The following is a 20,393-nucleotide window of genomic DNA, read 5'->3' on the forward strand; positions in this document are numbered from 1 at the left end:
AAGCGTAATAGCCCAGGTGGTGTGCTAAAAGCAGTGTACTCACTGGATTCCATTTGTAATGGAATCTGCCAGTAAACCCTTACAAAGGTGGTGATGAACTTTAGCCCGTCCCATCTTCTCCAGCAGGTCATCTACTCGAGGCATGGGGTAAGCATCAAACTTTGATATAGAGTTGATTTTCCTAAAGTCAATGCATTCCCTTAATGAGCCATATGGTTTACGGATAATCACAATAGGGCCACACCACTCGCTTGCTCATGGTTCTACGACTCCCAGACCCGAAATGGTCTGAAACTCCATTTTTAGTGGTTCCACCAGTAAGTCAGGTACCCAGTATGGCCTTTGTCGTATTGGGATGTAATCCTCCAAATGGATGACATGTTCTGCTAAGGTGGTACAGCCAGGTCCATACTTATGTTGGGCTCTGCGTTCCACTGTGCATGTACAACTTCTCTGAAAATCTATTTAAAATGCATTTGCTCTCCATTCGGGTCTACACCTAGCATGTAATAGCAAACACAGCATGCTCCACAAAGCGAATGCAACAATTAACCAAAGTGCTATTATCCGTATGATTTGTAATGATATGAGATTAGTGCCATGGGAGCTTATTGGGGCCCAGGCTACTGACCCAGGTTTGGCAGGCATATCCAGACAGGATGGGTACAGGATGGGTACAGGATGGCCTGGCACTACATCTCCCTGGAGGCTGTACAGCGCCATCGCCACCACATGTCACCTTCCATTCTGGAGCTGGCACTGGTGGAAGCAGAGCGAGTGGAAGTGAAGAGCTCTTTTCCAAAACGCGATAAACGCCAAATTTTTTAAAAATGAGTTTGTCATGCCATTTTGCTGTGCACTGAACCTGTTCACTGCTCCATCAATATTTCATGCCAAATCACTATATTTCCTTGTTTAAGATGTACTGCAAGATGCTGTTTCTATCCAAACCGCAATAAGTGCCGTACCTATTTTTTGTCAGAACGTGATATGTACTCTCGACCAATCAGAATTCGGTGAGCGTGCGACTTAATCGAACTTGGCGGCGCTCTGAGGCGATGGAGTTTTGTTGCGATCTTGTTTAGTGTCCTCCTCAAAATGAGTGTTTAAACCCTTTTGATGGCATCGATGAGCCAGTGAGACCTAAGCTGGAGGCAGAAAAGGCCGACTGGACAAAGACAACCACAAAAAACAACAAAAGAAGAAGTTTTGTCACTCAGGTGGTGCGTTAATACCTACTGTGGGATGCCAACACAAGGCTGCTGCGACCGGTTTCTGTCAAGCCGAGAAGCTGTCACCGGACGACCTGAAGATGAGCTTTAACAAGTTTTATGAAAAGACCAAACAAGGTTGAGCAGGACTGGACCTTACGTTATCTCTTGGACATAACACAAGTGAAAAGGCAGCGTCCGAAAGTCCAGGACGTAAACAAGCGAAAAGAGGAACGTGTATGTCAAGTACAGTCTCTTGTGCAACAGACACCCTGAGAACGTGCCCGTTTGCAAGGAGACCTTCGTTAAAGTGCTTGGTGAGTACAATTTTTGTTTCAGAATTTGCTAGTTTAATACCTTTGTGTTTGTTTCTCCCTTGCAACAAAGATATTTTGCTGTAAACAAGCATACTAACGTGACATGGAAGGTACTGATAATTCTAGCCTTCTGGTGTCTTCATTGCTATAGAACAGGGGGAAGCTCTGTGTGTGTGTGTGTGTGTGTGTGTGTGTGTGTGTGTGAGAGAGAGAGAGAGAGAGTATGCATGTGTGAGGGAGAGAGAGTGCAGTGGTTCCCAAACTTTCTCTGCAGGGCCCCTCTTTTCTAGATAGGAACATTATTGAGCCCCCCCCCCCCCCCATTCAAACTACACAGGTTCAGATTCAAACTTTATTTGAAATACAACTCCCTTTTCTAATTGAGCGAAACAAATTAAATTATAAAATACAAATGATGCAATTTCACCACTGTGGGAGAAAAAAGAGCAATCAATTAAAAATAAAAGTCCAGCATAAGTTTGAAATTATGCAAATACAAATTTAACATTCCTGTGGTCCTAATTTTTACGGGTTCGACACTTTGACTTTGAATGTATTACTAAATAACCTGCCTATTATTGTTATTATTACTACTGGTTCGGCACTGAATGACTATCAGCCTAAATGTGTTGCTAAATGATTTGAATGTATTGTTTACATTGTTGTATTTTTATTTAATTAGTGGTTTTTATATGTGTTATTTTAAAATTATTTGTTTTATGTGGTCGATATTGAAACGTGAAATTGCCAATATTTTATTTTAGTATTTAGTTTATGTTACTATTTATTTTATTTATTTAATGAATTTGCACTTATTTTGATTTATATTCATTTATTGTATGAGTCCCTGATGGTCATATGTTGCATGTTCACACATAACGCACATAAACAATCAACCTTTAGGAAATAAATGGATGGATTTATAGCGTTTTGGAAAAGAATGGATGGATTTATAGTGTTTTGAAAAAAAAATAATAAATTGAATTTATAATCAACAATACTGTTGTTTGATTTAACAATCATTGTTCAACATATTCAGACTGAGCCAACAAACCATTTTAACAGGATAAATTACATTAATGAAATGTGTGGGTCTAGGTAAAAAATGTCATTTTCCTGATAACTATCACAATGGATTTATGCCGTTTTGGAAAAGAGCTCTTCAAGTGTTCCTTGCACTCTTTGAGACTCCCACCAACCTCCAAGTTGCTGAGATATTGATGCTGTGGGCCATGAAAATGAGCAAATAGTTGTCTGGAAGATTGTCAGTCCATAACAGTGGCGACACATGACCTGCTGGAGGTGTCAAAAAAAGGGCCATTCCAGAGTTGAAAGGAAATTACAACAGGGTGGTGCAGTGAGGGGAGCACTGCCCAGCCACCCTGCTATCCCTCAGCTCACTGAGGTCCACTCAGTTGCTCAGCTTAGATATCTAAGGAGTTCACCCCTGCCCTACAAAAATGAGAACCAACACTACAGGGCACCAGCTCCACCATCTCCTTTGTCAGGCCTTGGTTGCTGCCAGGGACTGACTATGGTCACCCAGCCGATTGGACGCCAACTACAGCCTACCTTAACTTTGTGATGGGGGAGGAGGTCCAGATGCTGGGATGGAAGCACTTGAGGGTGCACGTGGGGCACATTCTGATTCATCACTAGTTCTGGCTGGTGGTTCTGTTTAGATAAGTGCCTCCTAAATGCTATAATCTGGGCAGAGTCCTTCCTCTTGCCTCAGATCGATGATGCCCTTGATGCACTGACAGGTTGCCATTGGTTTAGCTCTTTGGAGCTTCACAGCATGTACTGGCAGGTAGCTTTTCCAGCCAACATGAAGCAGAAGACTGCATTCACCCCAGGCTTTGGGCTGTGGCACTTCATTGTGATGCCTTTTGGGCTATGGGCCCTAGTCACCTTTGGGCGTTTCATGAATTAGGTGCTGGCAGGAATCTATCTGGATGATTTGCTGGTGCACACCTCAGGATTTGACCAGGCACTGGACAACCTTTTCCCCTCTCATCACTTCAGTATCCAACACTAGTCAGGTGACACAACTCATTATAATTTCCTTTTTAAGTTCTACAGTAACTCTCGTTACTTTCTGTCACACCCCGTATTCCTTTTCCCCCCGTGTTCCCCATGGTGTGGTGCTAACGAGCCACACCTGTTCCTCGTTTAACCCTGCCTTACATTTCAGCCCTCGTGTGGATGATCCCAGGTGCCTCTCATTTCAGCCCATGTGTGGATGATCCCAGGTGCCTCTCGTCTGCTCCTCGTCTGTGGTGTATATAGTGCCTCCTCGTCCTGAGCTCCCCAGTCCCGTCATTGTTGTGGTACGTTGTTATGTTCTGCTGCTGACTTCATGTACCTCTTCGTTTACCCTGTCTCTCTCTCCTGCTCTCCTTGCCTAGTTTTGACCCCTTTCGGTCCATTTCCTTTTGCCCTTTGTGTTTTGGTTTCGTTTGAAGCCCATTTGCTTTTCCCCGACATCTGCCTTCGCCTCCATCCTTCCCCCACCGTGACACTTTTGTCTTTGGTTTGCTGCTGCTACTGTTCACTTTCTTAAGCGCCATGATTACTGCATCACTAAATGTACTGTAGATAAAGCAAATTCACACCGAACACAGCAATGTGAATCACTCTCAGTACTGTGAGACTGAGAGTGATTCCATAGGCATTAGCATCCCTGTAGGTACGTTTGCCTTTGTTTCAGCCCATCAGACATGCATCTTGATCCATACACGTTTTACCAGGCCTGTTTTGTTTTGTTCTGTTCCCAGTTTTCAGTCGAGTTGTGGTTAGATTTTTCTCGACCGACCTGGTAGAGATGAGTGCGTCTCGACCCATACAATCTTTAGCAAGATTTCCAATATTTCTGTCAGGGTACAACTCCAAAAAAATTGAACAGACCCGTTCAATGTCCAAGTTGGTCAAGTTAAGAGGCGTTCGAGGTCCAAGGTTCCACTGTATATGTAGCTGGTACTCTCACTGTCCTTCACTTCACCAATAGAAATGTCAGTCAGTGTCCATTGCCATTGAGTTCCTCCTGCTCATGCTTACCACCTAAGTGACACTGCATCTGACATCCATCTTTCATCTTGTGTGTAGTGAGCCCACAAGGTCGCTCAACATCCAGGTTTCGTGGGTGGCTTAGCCAGCAGGTGCTTGACTGGGAACACCACCCCCAGGCCTGGCTCTAGGGGTGGTTCCCAATAACCCTCTTCTGGGCAGCGAACTGAAGGGTGATAAATTAAAATATATAGTATTAAAGCAGCAGAGGTAATAAAAAGCTTACAATATCACTGCACTTTTTAAATCAATGTTTGACTCAACCTATTGACTGTTATTCAGTTTCACCTACCAGAAAATACTTAATGCATTGACAACATAAGATCATTGATATTAATATTGCATTTATATGTAAATTAGACAAATTGAGCTTCTACAAATGTATTTGTTGTTCTGTAAAATCAGTTGTATAATACTGACATCTAGTGGAGCATGTTGTCATTGTGTAGGAAGCAGTAGGTCATACAATCTATCCATTCATTTTCTATACCCGCTTGTCCAATCATGTTTCTTAAATTAACAAAAGAATACATCTAAGAGAGCTAAGGCTACCAGTAACTAGAGGCTCACTAAGAATACTCCAAAAAGACACATATACATAAACAAATTACAAATACAAATGCAAACTTTCTGTGCCATTTTTTTGCTTAATCATCACACAACTAATCTCTTAACAGCAAATAACTTTTCAGTTACTCTTCTGATCTTTACAGTAAATCTTCTCATTGAAATATGCGGAGATTGTAAAGAGCACCAAGTTCCTTGGTGTGCACATAACCAAGGACCTTATGCCGACCAACAACACCACCTCCCTAATGAAGAAAGGCCACTGTCTCCTCATTAGAACAAGCATTCTGCAAAAGCAGTGACCACGAGGCCTGCAGAGGATAGTGAACACAGCGAAGAGCATTATGGGGGTGCCTCTCCCCTCACTAGAGCAAACATTCTGCAAAAGCAGTGACCACGAGGCCTGCAGAGGATAGTGAACACAGCGAAGAGCATTATGGGGGTGCCTCTCCCCTCACTAGAGCAAACATTCTGCAAATGCAGTGACCACATGGCCTGCAGAGGATAGTGAACACAGCGAAGAGCATTATGGGGATGCCTCTCCCCTCACTAGAGCAAACATTCTGCAAATGCAGTGACCACGAGGCCTGCAGAGGATAGTGAACACAGCGAAGAGCATTATGGGGATGCCTCTCCCCTCACTAGAGCAAACATTCTGCAAATGCAGTGACCACGAGGCCTGCAGAGGATAGTGAACACAGCGAAGAGCATTATGGGGATGCCTCTCCCCTCACTAGAGCAAACATTCTGCAAATGCAGTGACCACGAGGCCTGCAGAGGATAGTGAACTATTGTTTTCAGTTAGTATGGGTTAGTATGGATTTTTATTTGTTATGTTCACCATAGCCAACCCCTGACTTCCATCTGGCAATGAAAGGTTTATTGTAGTAAACCAGTGAGATTGTGTTTACTGATGTCAGGAGAGTTTGGGGAAAAAGTGTCACACCAAATGCTGTCTTATGAGCCGAGGTTCATAACGGGTACTGGAAGGAATGTTGATTTGATTGTAGGATCAGCTAGGAAAATAATGTGGTGAATCCATATTTTTGATTGTTTTTTCTTTGTAAATAGCAGAGGGAGCCCCCCCCCAATGCATATCTGCTACTGGCCAATGCTACATAAGTTAGCAAATGGATGACTGTCTATGAAAGTGTGTTTCTGAAGAATGAAATGGTGCCAGGATGTGGTTTTGCTCTGTTCTCAATGGGAAGCCTGCGAGCTGCACGCTTTCTGCAAGGTGAGGCTCAGCTGCCTAACTGAAGAAGGCCGCAGTGGAAAGCTGCACTGTGGAGGAAATGCATTCTGGGCTGTAGAGAGTAACTTCACTGCTAACATGGGTCACACTTTATGTTTTTGATCAAAACATTTTACTTCAGCATTCTGATATTTTTAAATATGTTTTTCAAGTGAGTTTATTGATAACAAATGTCCTCTGCAGAGCAGTCTCGAATTGTGTATAACCAATAGTCTATCGATCATCCCTGCAAAAGATGTCAAGCTAACATTAATCATCTTCCTGTACAATTTTGTTTTTAACTGAAATCTACTTATCGTCAAGTATTATTAATGTTATTAATAATTGTTAAATTATTATTAAATCATGCAAAGGCAATGTATTTTACATTTAGTGCAAAATACATATTTTGCAATTTTCTTAAGCTATGTGACTTCTGACATCGATGTCTACATTGTAATTTTGTAATAACCTAATCAAACTGTTTAAGAAACACTCAGGCAGTTTTCTCTGAAATGAAATCAGTACCAGCCTTTACCTCATACACAAAGCAGAAAGGTGTGAACTTCTGCAAGATGCACCATCTGTGGTAACCGCTTCAGCAGTGATGAACACATGAGATTGTTTAAACACCATTTGATCTCAAACTCCCAACAATGTAATAATTCAAATCGTTACTAAAAACCCTTTCAGAGGTGCAGTGATGGTTTATAGAATTTTAAAATGACTAATAGCATCTATATTCTTGAATAAAACACAAATAATTTCTGTTTCTAGGGTTCTCACCTGAGACAACTAAGCAGTTACAGAATGTAGAGAATACCATGCCTCGGGGTTATCACAGAAATATTCATAAAGATAATAATCTACTGGCTTTTTTGTGCTAATTATTTGTACTGGATAATTTTTAGCTTAACCACCTTCCAAAAAAGGTGTAATAGGAATAATAGGCCTACTGTATATTTATTTTCAAGAACTAATTTGTCACAGCATTTTAACAAGCTCTGAGCAATTTCTTCCACTGATGAACAAGTCTGGAACGACTTATTGATTTATCAAAATCGTTAAGGAACAGCAATAAGAGCTCAGTGCAGCAGCCTGTTATCCCAAAGCAAGTCCTGGTTTTAGACACGAGTACATTGAAAGCGTTGAGTGTTAATGCACACTGGCTGTAAAATGCCTTCTGAAGTGTGCCAGTATTTTGACAAATCAGGGTACCAGGAAGTTATTTGGAAGGAGTGCCACAAGAGTATGTCCTAACTGTTTTCTCACTATCTTTAGATTAGTTAACATAATCTAACATTTTAATTATATAATAAAGTCTCTGAGGTACATTTAGGCATTTTTGTGGTTTTTCATCTTTCTTCAGTTAAGACAACCACGAGGCAGTCAAACGTACAGTACTGTACAAAAGTCTTAGGCAGTCATTAGAAAAATATTTATTTATTATTTGTTTGGGTAGTAAGTGCATATTTGCGCAGAACAAAAAGCACAATTTAACATTAGAACATATGCAAATTAAGGGTAACAATAAAAACTAGTAACATTTCTTCTGTTCCCCAAAGCCAGCAAAGTCTTTTCTCTTGCTGGGACAAAACCATGGTCAGTAACCCCTTTCCCTGCAGCATCAGCAAAGGGCTTTCCTATTTCAGAGTCTAATGTAAAACGGCCACTTCTGATTCTTTCCCTCTGCCACTGTACAGCCACTCACAGGTCTGCCAAGCTGGAGCGGGCTATCAGAGTCAGGTCCATTAGGACCTGCTCCAGTAATGGCAGGGGGCCACATCAAGGAATCTGATTCATGACACCAGTATCATGTCAGCCAGACCAATACATCACCGTGGTGGCAAGAGACCAGGAGGCTTCTTTCACGGAGAAATAACATCCTTTTGTTAAGCCCTTCTAAAAACTAACACAGGCACCAAGCAACTGCAGAATCAAACCAGAACAGGGAAACACAAAGAGGTTGGATGCCAGACGGTAAGGTACACACATGGTGGGTAATTTATATAATAACACGCGAGGATTGGACAGGGTTCACAGGCAAGGGCACACATGACTTTATTAAAACACCATTGATGTTTGAAAGGGTGTATTTGCATTCTTATGCTATTATCATTATATCAGTGGCATAAAATGATCCTAAAATGCCAATAATATTGTTTACCGCAATTATTTCTGAGACAATATATCACCCAACAGAAGTAGTCATCGTCACAGGCCTATTTACATGTCTTATGTAATGTAGATGGAAAATTACCACATTTTGTTTTTATTGTTCTGGTTAAAAGCACAATCTTCTAATGTAAACGTGGTCTATTTTGAACTAGTCCCAAAAAGCTTCCATCCGTAACCTTTTTTTTCATCTGCAACCCTGTTTCTAAACTGGCCCAGTTTGGGGTAAAGCCTGCAAACCTGGCAACCCTGCCTAACAGGTGGGCAGGAAGAAGGCAGAGCTGAGCAGCGTATGTCTGTGTTTTTTAATGGGACAGTTATTCTGTGAAAGTAAGTGAGGCACATCCTGGCCACTGGAATCAGGTAGAGCGTGAGATGCAGTGTGAGATGCAGTGTGAGATGCGGCATGCTTTTACGGAACTGCATTTGATGGAGTCTGAAATCTACTTTGGACCAGATCAGATTAATAAATTAACAAATCCCATAATCTGGATCACATTTTGTGCATTCATTTCTTACCTATTTATGCAATCTTCTGGTTCTTATTATTTCAGGTTTCTGATATTTTACATATAATTTTGAATCATTTTCTTATCTAATTGTCTAGATGTGGGACTAATTTATGGACTTTTGACATGTGAAAAATAGGAAAATTAGTGATTGCCTGTGGAAGCAAGTGAAAGTCATGCAACTCCTAATCAGTCCTAATTATATGAGTCAGCATGTTCTATACATCAAGTACAAACTAAACAAAAACACATGTTCCAAAAATACCAATGGAAAAAATTATTTGGAATTAAGTTTATTTATTTATTTTCAAATATTCAGCATCCCATTTGCAGTAAAACAAAGCTGATCATTTCAAAAGGTACTTAAAAACATTTAAAATATAGTTTGATTATAACATAGTGGTGCAAAGTTTGGCATTTATGTTTGACTTTGTATTGTATATTATATTATAATATACACATGATTACTGAAGTACCAAAATTCACGTTAAATTTACATTACATTCATATTTTTAAATGCAGGAACAAATATTCACAGAAAAAAAGTTGCACAATAAAAGAGGAAAATTACTACTTAGCAAAACCTCCATACATATTTTTCATGACAGAATATATCACACACTGAAAAAAATTAATTGTACAGGAAATATGTTTCTCCTAATTCTCCACACTTACGCTGGGACCATTAGCGACGCCTTCCTCCATTCCTTCCCCCTTGACAGCACTGGGATCTTTGATATCATTCTCCATGGCTTCCTCCTTGACAGCACTGGGATCTTTGATATCATTCTCCATGGCTTCCTTCTTGATAGCACTGGGATCTTTGGTACCATCCTCTGTAGGTTTCTCAGACTCCGCCTTGCTGTCTGATTCATTCTGCACCAGGGCCTCTTCTTCAGTGTCCCCCTGCTGGCCAGCTTTGGTAGCACTGCTCTTCGGCTCTATAACCTCTTTCGTCTCATCCACTATGTCCACAAAGTCCGCTCCTTTGGCTGAGTTTTGCTTGACTTCACCGTTCTGGGCAGGGAAGGCGCTCTCTGCCATGTCATAGAGGAACTGATAATGGTCCTGGCAGGAGGGAAGATTTGGGAGAGTATTAAAAAAATGACCTTGTTAAAACCCATTTTTGTCTCTAGAATCAGGGACGGATTACGGACCGGGCCAGCGGGGCCGCTGCCCAGGGGGGGGGGGGGTCGGTGCTTTCAGGGGGCCCCCGGCCCTGCTATAGGAACTTTAAAGGGAAATGGGTGCATGGGAGCCTACTTTTAGAAGGCCCTCTTAGGCCCTCCTATTATGGTCCTGGCTACCAGGGGGTCCTAGGGAGGATGGGGGCTTTGGGGGCTTTTAGAGGGCCCTACTAGGAGGCCCTAGGGAGGAGGGTGTAGTGTACCTTTAGAGGGCCATCTGATTACAAGGGCCCCTACCATGGGGCCCCTGGCTTCTGGGGGGAGGGGAGGGGGGCCCTCGCAAACGTTTTTCCCAGGGGCCCACACAACCCATAATCCGTCCCTGTCTACAATCACTTGAATGGTTGACAAGTTGCGTGTTCATGGAAGCCTTTCTGAACACCACTGTTGTACTGAGCTGGTATTTTACACTTCTGGCCTTCATGTTTAACAAATCTGGCCATTCTCCTCTGATCCCTTTCTTTAACAAAGCAATAAGGGGTAATGAATGTTTGTTTTTTATTGCAACATTGTCTGTAAATTCTAGACACTGCAAAAAACATGAAGGCTGGTTGCTGATGATGGTGGTTGACATGCAGCCACATCTAGCACCAGCAATCATACAATATTTATCAAGATGATTGGTTCTCAAACTTTTGTACGTTTACCACCCAAGTGCCTCAGTGGTACATGAGACCATGGTAATTTGTTGTGTGCACTGAAAAAAAAATTAATTTAAAACTGAAATCAATATAAATAAAGAACAAAATCATTTTCAGGTTGATTTAAGTATTTTTCATATACAGTGGTACTTCGGTATACATCCACTTTGGAATAAAATCTATAATGCTAATCTAACATGATATACAATATATGCTATGATTCTATATAATGCTATAATAAACAAACTTCCCAGCAGAAATAAAATCATTTGGCTTCCCGTAATGTAACACCAGACGATAGTCTTTCTTTTGAAATCACTGACTCACCAAGCTCAGTATCACTCCCTGCCTCTCCTTCCGCAGCGTTTTCACCACCTGGAACATGTCAACCACCTTCTCTGTTTCAGCGCTGTCTAGGATGTTCCAGAGTGCGCAGAAAAGCCCCGTCCGAGTTGATCCATCACTAACATGGCAGAAAGAAATTGTAGCATTTAGTATTATATTATGTAATTATACTATTGTTGTTGTTACATCAAAGGGATGGTAACTGACAGCACAATAATTATGACAGGAAAAACTACTACAGACAAGCAATCTCAAAATAAGGTTCTATAATATTATTCAAGTCAAATGTTATTAGTAGCAATGCATGACTTTGACCCAGTTCGAGCTGCAGAGCATTTTAAGAAGGTAGATAAAGTTACTCACTTGCAGTGGACCACAATAGGCACGTTCCTCTCAGGTCTGATTGTGTCGTACTCGGTCTTTTTCTTAACCGTCCTCATCATGTCTATCAGGTCCTTTGGATTTTGCGGAAGATTCTTTTCCGTCCACTGCTGGAACTGGTACTGGTACACCTTGCGATTCTCCTTCTTCTGCAAAGGTACATTAGGTTAAATGTGTCCTCAATTTATAAGGAGGCTCCAAGTTCAATGTCAGAGAGATGGGACAAAAATGACAGCTACCTTTAAGTGACGTAATTCAACACAGCGAATTTGGTATGCTGGACAGGTATTGCAGTCCTTCACTTCTACCTCAAGATCTCCAAAGACCTTCTTTTCATCACTCCAGTATGGTGAACAGAACTCCTAAAATATCATGAGAGAAGTAAAAATTTTCAATTGTTCCAGTGCCTAAAATGAATAATGACACAGCTGGGTAATTCACCATTTTTACATACCTTGCCCTCCTCCATGCACTCTGTAAGCATGAAAATTGTCTTGATTTTCTTCTGGAATATCATGAGCCAGAAGTCTGCCCTGGTGTCTGGAAGAGGACCCTGAGTAGCAATAATACACCTTGGGCCCCAATATCCCTAAATAAAATGACAAAAGGCATTTTATTAATACATGCACAATTCTATATAGAACAAATGAATGCAATTTATTTTACTTTAAAATTATGATGTCCACTTAATGGTATGAACATACATCTATGTATGAGGCATTTATATATCTGGTAGATTCATCATCATCTTCGTCAGTTGAATAATCCTCATCCTCATCTTGTTCACTTTCATGGCTGTTCTCTTCCTCGCATTTTATAGTGACTCGATTGAAATCATCTGCAAAACATTTTTATGCAGAGTATGTGTTTTAGTACCAGCAGACCAACACTAGCAAAGTGTTAAAACATCTGTGTGCTTTAATTTCAATAAATCAGTAATCAGGCTCACATGGAACAATAGCAGAATAACGATTTCTCTTCTTGTTCTCCTCGCTTATTCCTGTGTTTTGTGTCCGCCAATTTTTGTACTTTGGCAGCCTCTAAAATCAGGGGACAAAATTAAGAACAGAGTATAAACAAACGATAATCAATAAAATGATACTCTCAAAGACATTATTAGATATCCCCATTGATTAAAAAAAAATGAAAACTTATTTATGGAAAACATAATTCCTTGTAAAACTACACATCATTGTTGGATAAAAATTGTTGCCAGTATATCTCCGTCTTGCCAATCGCTTCTTTCAGCAATACACACAAAAGCTTCAGAATGAAGCTGTAGTCACTAATGCTGACCCTCTGCTGTGTTGCTGACTGACCTGGAATTCGGTTTCCAAAAGAGTGGGTTCAGAATCCGAATCCCTCTGCCTCAATGTCGTCAGTGTACAGTGCATTTCAGAGAGAGGGATCTCAGTGTCACCAAACTGAGTATGTTCAATGAGAGCCTGGTGGATCAAGATATACTGGGCCTGCCAGAAGAAACATCCACCAACAGTGTCAGAATTCTATATCATTCTCTATGTTTTTATTTACTTTGGCTTGATATTCCATACTTCTGTTACCTCCACTTGCACCATGAGGCACCTCTGACGTCGAAGCTGGGCCACATATCCATAAATATCCATTCTTCCTTCTGCTTCCAGTCCCTCCATCATGGCATCTATGCCAATATAGGTCCCTGTGCGTCCCACTCCAGCACTAAACGGAAGTCAAGCAGAAGATAAAATATCTTTTAAAAACATTTTGAAATATTGGGGGGAACAGTTACATTGGGTTTTATTAATTTATTTTCAGCATAATAAAATATCTTTGAAGTTCTGCAAAGAACATTGTGTAACTTATAAGTCCCTCACAAGGTCTCCCTCAAGCGTCCAAGCCATGCTGTCATTGTCATTAAGGGTTAAGGGCATTGCTATGATTGATTAAAAACCTGGCCCACGATGTCGTTGTGATTGCTGTTTCATTGGTGTTACTGCTCCATTATGACCTCTTACCTGCAATGGACAATGATGGGTCCACTGAAGAGGTTTTTGAAGGAATTGACACGTCGACGCAGCTTGAGGAGAAGGTGAGGTTCCCCAGGAACCCCATGATCTGGCCAGCTGGTGAACTGGATGTGGGTCACGTCCCTCTCTGTGGATTTTTCCCTCTTCTGTAAATATGTCAAACATCATAATTTTCACTTTTGACCTCTACACCACCTGTAAGGATACTGTTATAATTAAAAATAACAAATCATTACATTTGTGACACAAAGGCGTCGAATGATGTAATCTGGAAAGTGGTCTTCTCCGTTGATTTTCACAATGAACTCTTCAAAAATCTCGGTGTCTCTCTCCTGGGATGGCCAGTACTGAGCACATTTGTTCTAAAAAAAAAAGGATTACAATTATTTTAGTAACTTTTTTCAAATTTAATTTAATGTGTCAACTTGTAACATTTCCTTCATCCTACTGACACGGGGCTGACAGGGTATTGTCTTTTTTCAATTAACTTGAAATTAAGTAAGTGATACCATAAAATGATGGTAAATAAGCTTTTAAGTAATAATATGAATTGTACTTGGGATAAAAACTGCAAGTTGTATTAACGAAAAGTATAGATTTTTGTTTTATAAAATATGCAAATTAATTGTAACTGCAGAAATAATAAAATTTTTTCTTTAGTTGACATTAATTACATAAATAATAATTCTTTGAGAAGAAATACGTATTGCTGTTATCATTATCTTGCTATTATGATTGCTTCTTACAGTAAATTATTCCCAGGAACCCCGGTCGATAGTCCATATACTGTATGGTAAATATGTTAGTAGTATGAGGGTAAAAGCTTAAGCTAAATGTAACAAAGGTTTCAGAATCCTAGTTTCAAATTGTTTAAATTATTGTCAAAATTCTATTTGGGAAAGTGTTCTTCTGTCTTTTCATAGGGAAAAGCTAAAATTTCCATAACCACTCTGCAGTCTTTACACTTGAAATCAAGTTTAATACAAAGGAAATGACATACAGTATGCAGTACACTCACTCATCAGCAGCATATATATGTGTGTAATTACCAGCACATTAGAACACTAGATCATTATGTATCTACTCTGCTTACCCTGTTTCCTTCTTCACAGCGAGTCACCATGACGATTATAGATGACTGCTGCTCCCACACCATTCTCCAGAAATCAGTCACAGTCTCATTCTTAGGCCCTTGAAAATCACAATGCATGTGTATTATGGGTAAATGACACCTTTTTTCCCTTGACTTTAGCTCTGGAGTTAAATTACAGTGTTGTTGTCTGTTACAAAGTGTTTTACTTTATGAAAATTCCATAGATAGACAAACAGACAGACTGACAGTCTAGTTGAGGGTTATCCTGGACGGATGGAAGGATGGATGGATGGATGGCATTTGTCTTTTACAGTTAGAATGCATACAGGTCTTAATCTCAATATAATGATATACAATCCTGTAAAAATCTTTACCTTGAGCAGCAATGTACTTCTTTGCTTCCTTGTAGCCCTACAAACATGCATGTAGTTGAGAAATTGCAACTATGTTCAGCGTTAAATGCAGCTAATGTGTTTTTTTATAAACAAGCAAGCAACTAAATCAATAAATATCACTTGTCTCACGTCTATGAAGCTGGCATTGATGTAATCTGACCCATCAGCACTTGAAGACATCTGGACACGATTGTGATCATCTGGCAAGATACAAAGTACATATTTAATCTATGTAGAATTTCTACTTTGTTCGGACACAGAAGTATGCTTTTGGTAGCTTTATGGCTGTCAAAATTTAAATACATAAATGCTGATGTACTCACATGGTAGGATATCGACATAGCGGTTTTTGATCTGATTGCAGGGCTTCCTGGCTTCTTTGATGGGAAATTTGCTGAAAACCCTCGGAATGCTCTGAGAAAATGGGAAAACCACAGTCTGGCTTAGTGGTGGGACACTGTGTGTGCATCTGTGATAAACTGATCTTTCTGGGTTACATTTGTAAGAAACAAGGCAGATTACAAATTGTTTCAAAGCATATTACAAATGTTACCACATTTCAAATGCATCAGACAAATCATTTTGTTGATTATGTAAAACAATTTGTTTAATGTGACATGTACTGAAGAACGTTAGACCTCACTGGCAGAATGCTAAATTCTGTAAACACATTAACCACCCCCCCTCACCCCGTAAAAGTTCAAATTATCACAAATCTGTTTTACTGATAAAGAACAACTTACAGCATTTTTTTCTCCTTTTAACCGCAAGTCCAAGATCTCAGGGTGAATAACATAGTTAAGCAGGATAATTCACCTGAAATTCAGCCAGGAAAAGTCGTCCCTCATCAGCTATCTTCCTCTTGTAGGTATCTAAGAGGAGTTCTGCTGTGATGGGCTCCACATTCAGCAGGCTCTGATCTTCATCTGTGGGATTTAGAAGGAAATCATTTATAGGTTCTGCAGCTTCCACAAAACATACCCTGATATCTTACTCCCAAAAATGTCTTACCCTTGCCAATGAGTTCCAGCCGCTCATCGTTATTGCTGAAAGAAATCAAGAAAACAACTTTAAAAGAACTTTGCATTCAATGTACAATTTAGACATTATATATATATATATATATATATATATATATATATCTCATAAATTATTCTTGCCTCTGCAGAATAGTTGCCTAACCAACATCAAACCCCTTCACGGAAAAATAAACCAGTAATAATAAATAAACAAACAAACACACTGTAAATATGAATGCAAATAGTACACAGTTTTGTCACTTTTAATAATCCCTTCTCCTGGGTAGCAGTTCCAGTCCAGATCAAGCGTACTATTACCTTACATCTTAGTGAAAGTATATATGAGCAAATTGTGTATAATCAAATTAGTGTATCCACTCAAAAAATAAATTCTGGCTATAAGGTTTTGGAAAACTAAGAATCAGAAGAAGGCAATAATCATGTCTGTATAATTACATACTGGAGTACAATGTACATTATTTTACATGTTAATATAATACAAAATGTATGTCTGAACTTACTATGAGTTCCTCTTCTGAAGAGCATAAATCTTATACAAAACAAACAGGAGGGCCAGAGACACAAGAACAATAAAGAATGCCAGGAATCCAATTACAGCTTTATCATTATCTGGAAAACAAAACAAAATCAACATGATGACATTATTCCATTCCACATGCAGATTAATCAGACAGCAGTATTTGTAGCATTGATCAGTAAACATACACTTAACTTTGAATTAAATGAGAAATCTGTGACAACAATCTAACCATTATACCAGTTCAGCATGGCCAGCATAGCAGTCTGTAAACACACATGTTTTTATGTATTTATTATGTAAAGTATTGAATACACATATAATACATAAAAACTTACACTTTGTATCAAATTGCTTGGATGCATCATCACTGTAAAAATGGCCATTCCCCACTTTAACCTAAAAAATGAAACATGATTATTTTTCAATAAAGCAATGCATTTTAATATACAGACGTGAAACAGAGTAGTAATATGTTCAAATAAAAAAACATTTCTTTCTAACAACAGAGAGGTTTTTTAAACTGATCTTAAAATATACTTAGCATCCTACAGAACCTTAAATGTTACACAAAAAAGAAGTGGATCATTTAAGTAGAATGACAGCTTCCTTTCGAGAGATTATCCTTTTTTAAATTTCTTCTACAGTTGTCTTTAGTATCTGAAATGTCTAAGGGATGATCATTTCTGGTCTATATTAAAAATTAAAACATCTTTTTGTATTCTTAATTAAATAAATGTTTATTTTAATAACATGGTACCATTTGTGCAAAATTTCATCTAAGGCTACCAGTGAGAATTTTAGTTTAGTTACAATGATAGCTTCAAATGTTACATTTAACCAGTGTCGATTTACTGTACATGACGCACTACATGATTGCAGCTTGAGCTATATTGTTTTGTCCAATAAAATCTACCAAAAACATTCCATTACAGTCATATGAGAAATTAGTGTACCCAGTGCGATCATGTTTTATGTGTAGGACCGACCAATGCTAGTATTTTCAGTGATCAGGTATGTGGATGTGAAAAGTGATCTCAGCACTGACAAGTACTACACGTGGGTTAGTATCTGAAAGTAATTCACACTATTCTATAAGACCAGGGCCACTGAAATGTTCCCACCATTGTCAATGAAATACATATAATATATCTATTAAAATGATTATATGTAAACCATATAGTGAGAACAATCAATTATTACTTTGTCTTTGTTAAGATAATTTGCTGTACCCTGAAAGATATGGGTGGCAATACAAAAACTTGCCATTTTGTGTCCCTCAGGAAAAAAAAAATGCTCTGTAAATTTCAATAAACAATCAAGTATTTTCTAATTTCATTTTCCTGATATGTATTTTAGCATAAAAAACATATATTTTTGTTTGTTATTATAGCATTATTAAACACTTTTTATGAGAAGCAACTTCCAAAAAATGTAAAACCAACCCATCCGTCAGTATGATTTTTACTATTTTTACTAGGCCAAAAAAGGCAAATTATCATATACAAACTTAAACTTGCATGAAGCCTCAAGTGTACTTTCTTTACTCATAAATGAGCTTTATTTGTAATATGTGTAACATGTTGTTAAAAACAATTTAGTTGGATCCCCAGGTTGTCATCAACCTTGTTACTTTTCATGAAAACACCTCTTAAGAGATAAAGGACAGTTTCAAAAGTTGCATAACTTCCAGGAAGTTGCATCTATATTGCTGAAGGTGTGAAAAGACAAGTGAATGCTCTCTTCTTTTAACTAATTTTCTTTGAGTCATGTAAAATCAGACAGAGGAGGACATGGTCATTGTGTCAACCCTGTTACCACAAAAGGATGTGTAATAAAGTTATTTCAAATTTCAAGTGTACCTGTACAACAACATATAAGCCTCCCTTGAATGCGCACCATGCGGTGTCATGTCCTTTACTACATGGCCGCCAGTAACATTATTCATCAAGCCTCTTATCGTCAACCCTGTTACCCTAGAGTGGCAATAGGGTTGACAGAAAATATATGCTTTTACATAAAGCTATATTCCTATTAATATTTACAGGATATTTACCTCCCTAACTAATAGGATGCTACAATCTATTGATTATTTTTTATTATACGTTATTACAATATTTAGGTTAGTGTTATTAACTATAAATGCCTTCATAATGCATTATAATTGTCAGTATAAGAATTAAGGATGCTTGGTACTGCATTATGAAGGTATCTATACTGCATTATAGATGAGAGCATCAAAGAGAATTCATGGTACAACAAGTTTGTTCTAAACATGTATTTAAAACCTTTTTAAACAGTTATTGATATGTGAGTAACAGGGTTGATGAAAGAGACATGGATGTTGATTATTTGTAAAAGTACATTTAAAAATAAGATGGCCTGAGATGGTTTGGCACTTTAAGGTAAATATCTGAATCCAAAGCGGTGTTTAAAGTATTTTAAAACAAAAATCTGAAAATCAAATATTAAGAGTGGGAAATGGCATGTTTTTGTATAATTACCCATATAAGATTTGCAAGTCAGTATTTAAACATAAAGTTACACTTTGTGAAATATGATACAATTGATAAAAATATGATAGAAAACTATACCTTCACTTTGTATGATGATAAATAATAAAGATTTGTAAAGGAAAAGTAGCATGTTTTAAATTCTTGGGAATATTCTGTATCATAACCAATCCTTTGTATTGTTGCATTGTACTTCTTTTGAGGACCATATACATCTTTTTCATCAAATGTGCAAGAAACATTATAGGAATTGTGACTTGTCTCTATGATGGTAATATCCACTTTCCCCTTTGGTTCTGTAAAAAAGGGAAAAGCACATTTAATGTAAAAATTTAATTTAAAAGCCACTTAAATTATATGACATAATAAGTTATTTTTAATTATACATTGACACACTGTTGCCTCACACCATTATTCTGAGCCTTTGAATGATTCTGTGTGTGTGTGGAGTTTACATGCTTTTCCTGTGCTGTGCAGGTTTCCTCCTGCAGTCCAAAGACACGCAGTTCAGCTAAATGCTAAGCTGCCTATGATGTATGAGATTCAAGATTCAAGAGGTTTATTCGTCAAGAACACAGTTGTACACATACAACATGTAGTGGAATGTAACCCTGGTCACTCCGAGCAGCTGTGCATGGTAACAAAAAAATATATGAAATGTTCAGCTGTACATAATCTATACATAAGTGATAAGTAAGAGGTATTTTGCTGTACAATTTAAGTGGAATATGCAAGAGACCTGAAGTGTGTGCAAACGATTTGGACAGTGTATTAAATCTTATAATTTATCTTATGTCTTTATAATTATTCTAAAATATAGAGAATAATATAAAGAAACCTTTCTATGTGTGGGTGTGTCAAAAATTTTGACTGGTACTGTATGTACCCTGCAATGGAGTGGATGTCAGGGTTGGGGTCATTCGTCAATTCCAATCCAAGTCAGGAATTGGAACTGAAGTTAGAATTTAAATCTCCCTGAAATTCGACTTCAATTCCAATTCTCCCCATAGTTTTTCTCCAGTCCCAACTCCAGTTCCATTTCCTGATTTGCATTGGAATTGATGAATGCATTCGGGAATGGCCCCATCCCTGGTGGATGTACCCCTGTCTTGTGACCTATGCTGCCTAGAATAAGCTCCAGGTCCCTCGGCAACCCTGACTAGGATACGCGGTTGAAAGATGGATTCAGATTCATC

General features: G+C 38.6%; 1 protein-coding gene across 17 annotated transcripts in view; it reads right to left on the bottom strand.

Annotated features, from left to right (window-relative positions):
- Positions 1–9,356: 9,356 nt before the first annotated feature.
- The window catches only part of LOC111843067 (receptor-type tyrosine-protein phosphatase C-like), a 43,192-nt gene continuing 32,155 nt past the window's right edge, over positions 9,357–20,393 (bottom strand). For all 17 annotated transcript variants that reach the window (XM_072699662.1, XM_072699659.1, XM_072699657.1 and 14 more), the window contains 20 exons: positions 19,279–19,493; positions 17,023–17,083; positions 16,668–16,776; positions 16,139–16,173; positions 15,944–16,053; positions 15,451–15,541; positions 15,257–15,327; positions 15,107–15,143; positions 14,733–14,830; positions 13,876–14,001; positions 13,628–13,785; positions 13,196–13,331; positions 12,953–13,102; positions 12,583–12,673; positions 12,338–12,471; positions 12,088–12,222; positions 11,873–11,995; positions 11,616–11,782; positions 11,235–11,370; positions 9,357–10,147 (listed from right to left, as the gene is read on the bottom strand). In XM_072699662.1, coding sequence (XP_072555763.1) covers positions 9,737–10,147; positions 11,235–11,370; positions 11,616–11,782; positions 11,873–11,995; positions 12,088–12,222; positions 12,338–12,471; positions 12,583–12,673; positions 12,953–13,102; positions 13,196–13,331; positions 13,628–13,785; positions 13,876–14,001; positions 14,733–14,830; positions 15,107–15,143; positions 15,257–15,327; positions 15,451–15,541; positions 15,944–16,053; positions 16,139–16,173; positions 16,668–16,776; positions 17,023–17,083; positions 19,279–19,493 — 2,594 coding nt within the window. In that variant the 3' untranslated portion in view covers positions 9,357–9,736. The remainder of the gene's footprint in view (positions 10,148–11,234; positions 11,371–11,615; positions 11,783–11,872; positions 11,996–12,087; positions 12,223–12,337; positions 12,472–12,582; positions 12,674–12,952; positions 13,103–13,195; positions 13,332–13,627; positions 13,786–13,875; positions 14,002–14,732; positions 14,831–15,106; positions 15,144–15,256; positions 15,328–15,450; positions 15,542–15,943; positions 16,054–16,138; positions 16,174–16,667; positions 16,777–17,022; positions 17,084–19,278; positions 19,494–20,393) is intronic.

This window comes from Paramormyrops kingsleyae, chromosome 15 (genome assembly GCF_048594095.1).
Source record: "Paramormyrops kingsleyae isolate MSU_618 chromosome 15, PKINGS_0.4, whole genome shotgun sequence".
NCBI lineage: Eukaryota > Metazoa > Chordata > Actinopteri > Osteoglossiformes > Mormyridae > Paramormyrops > Paramormyrops kingsleyae.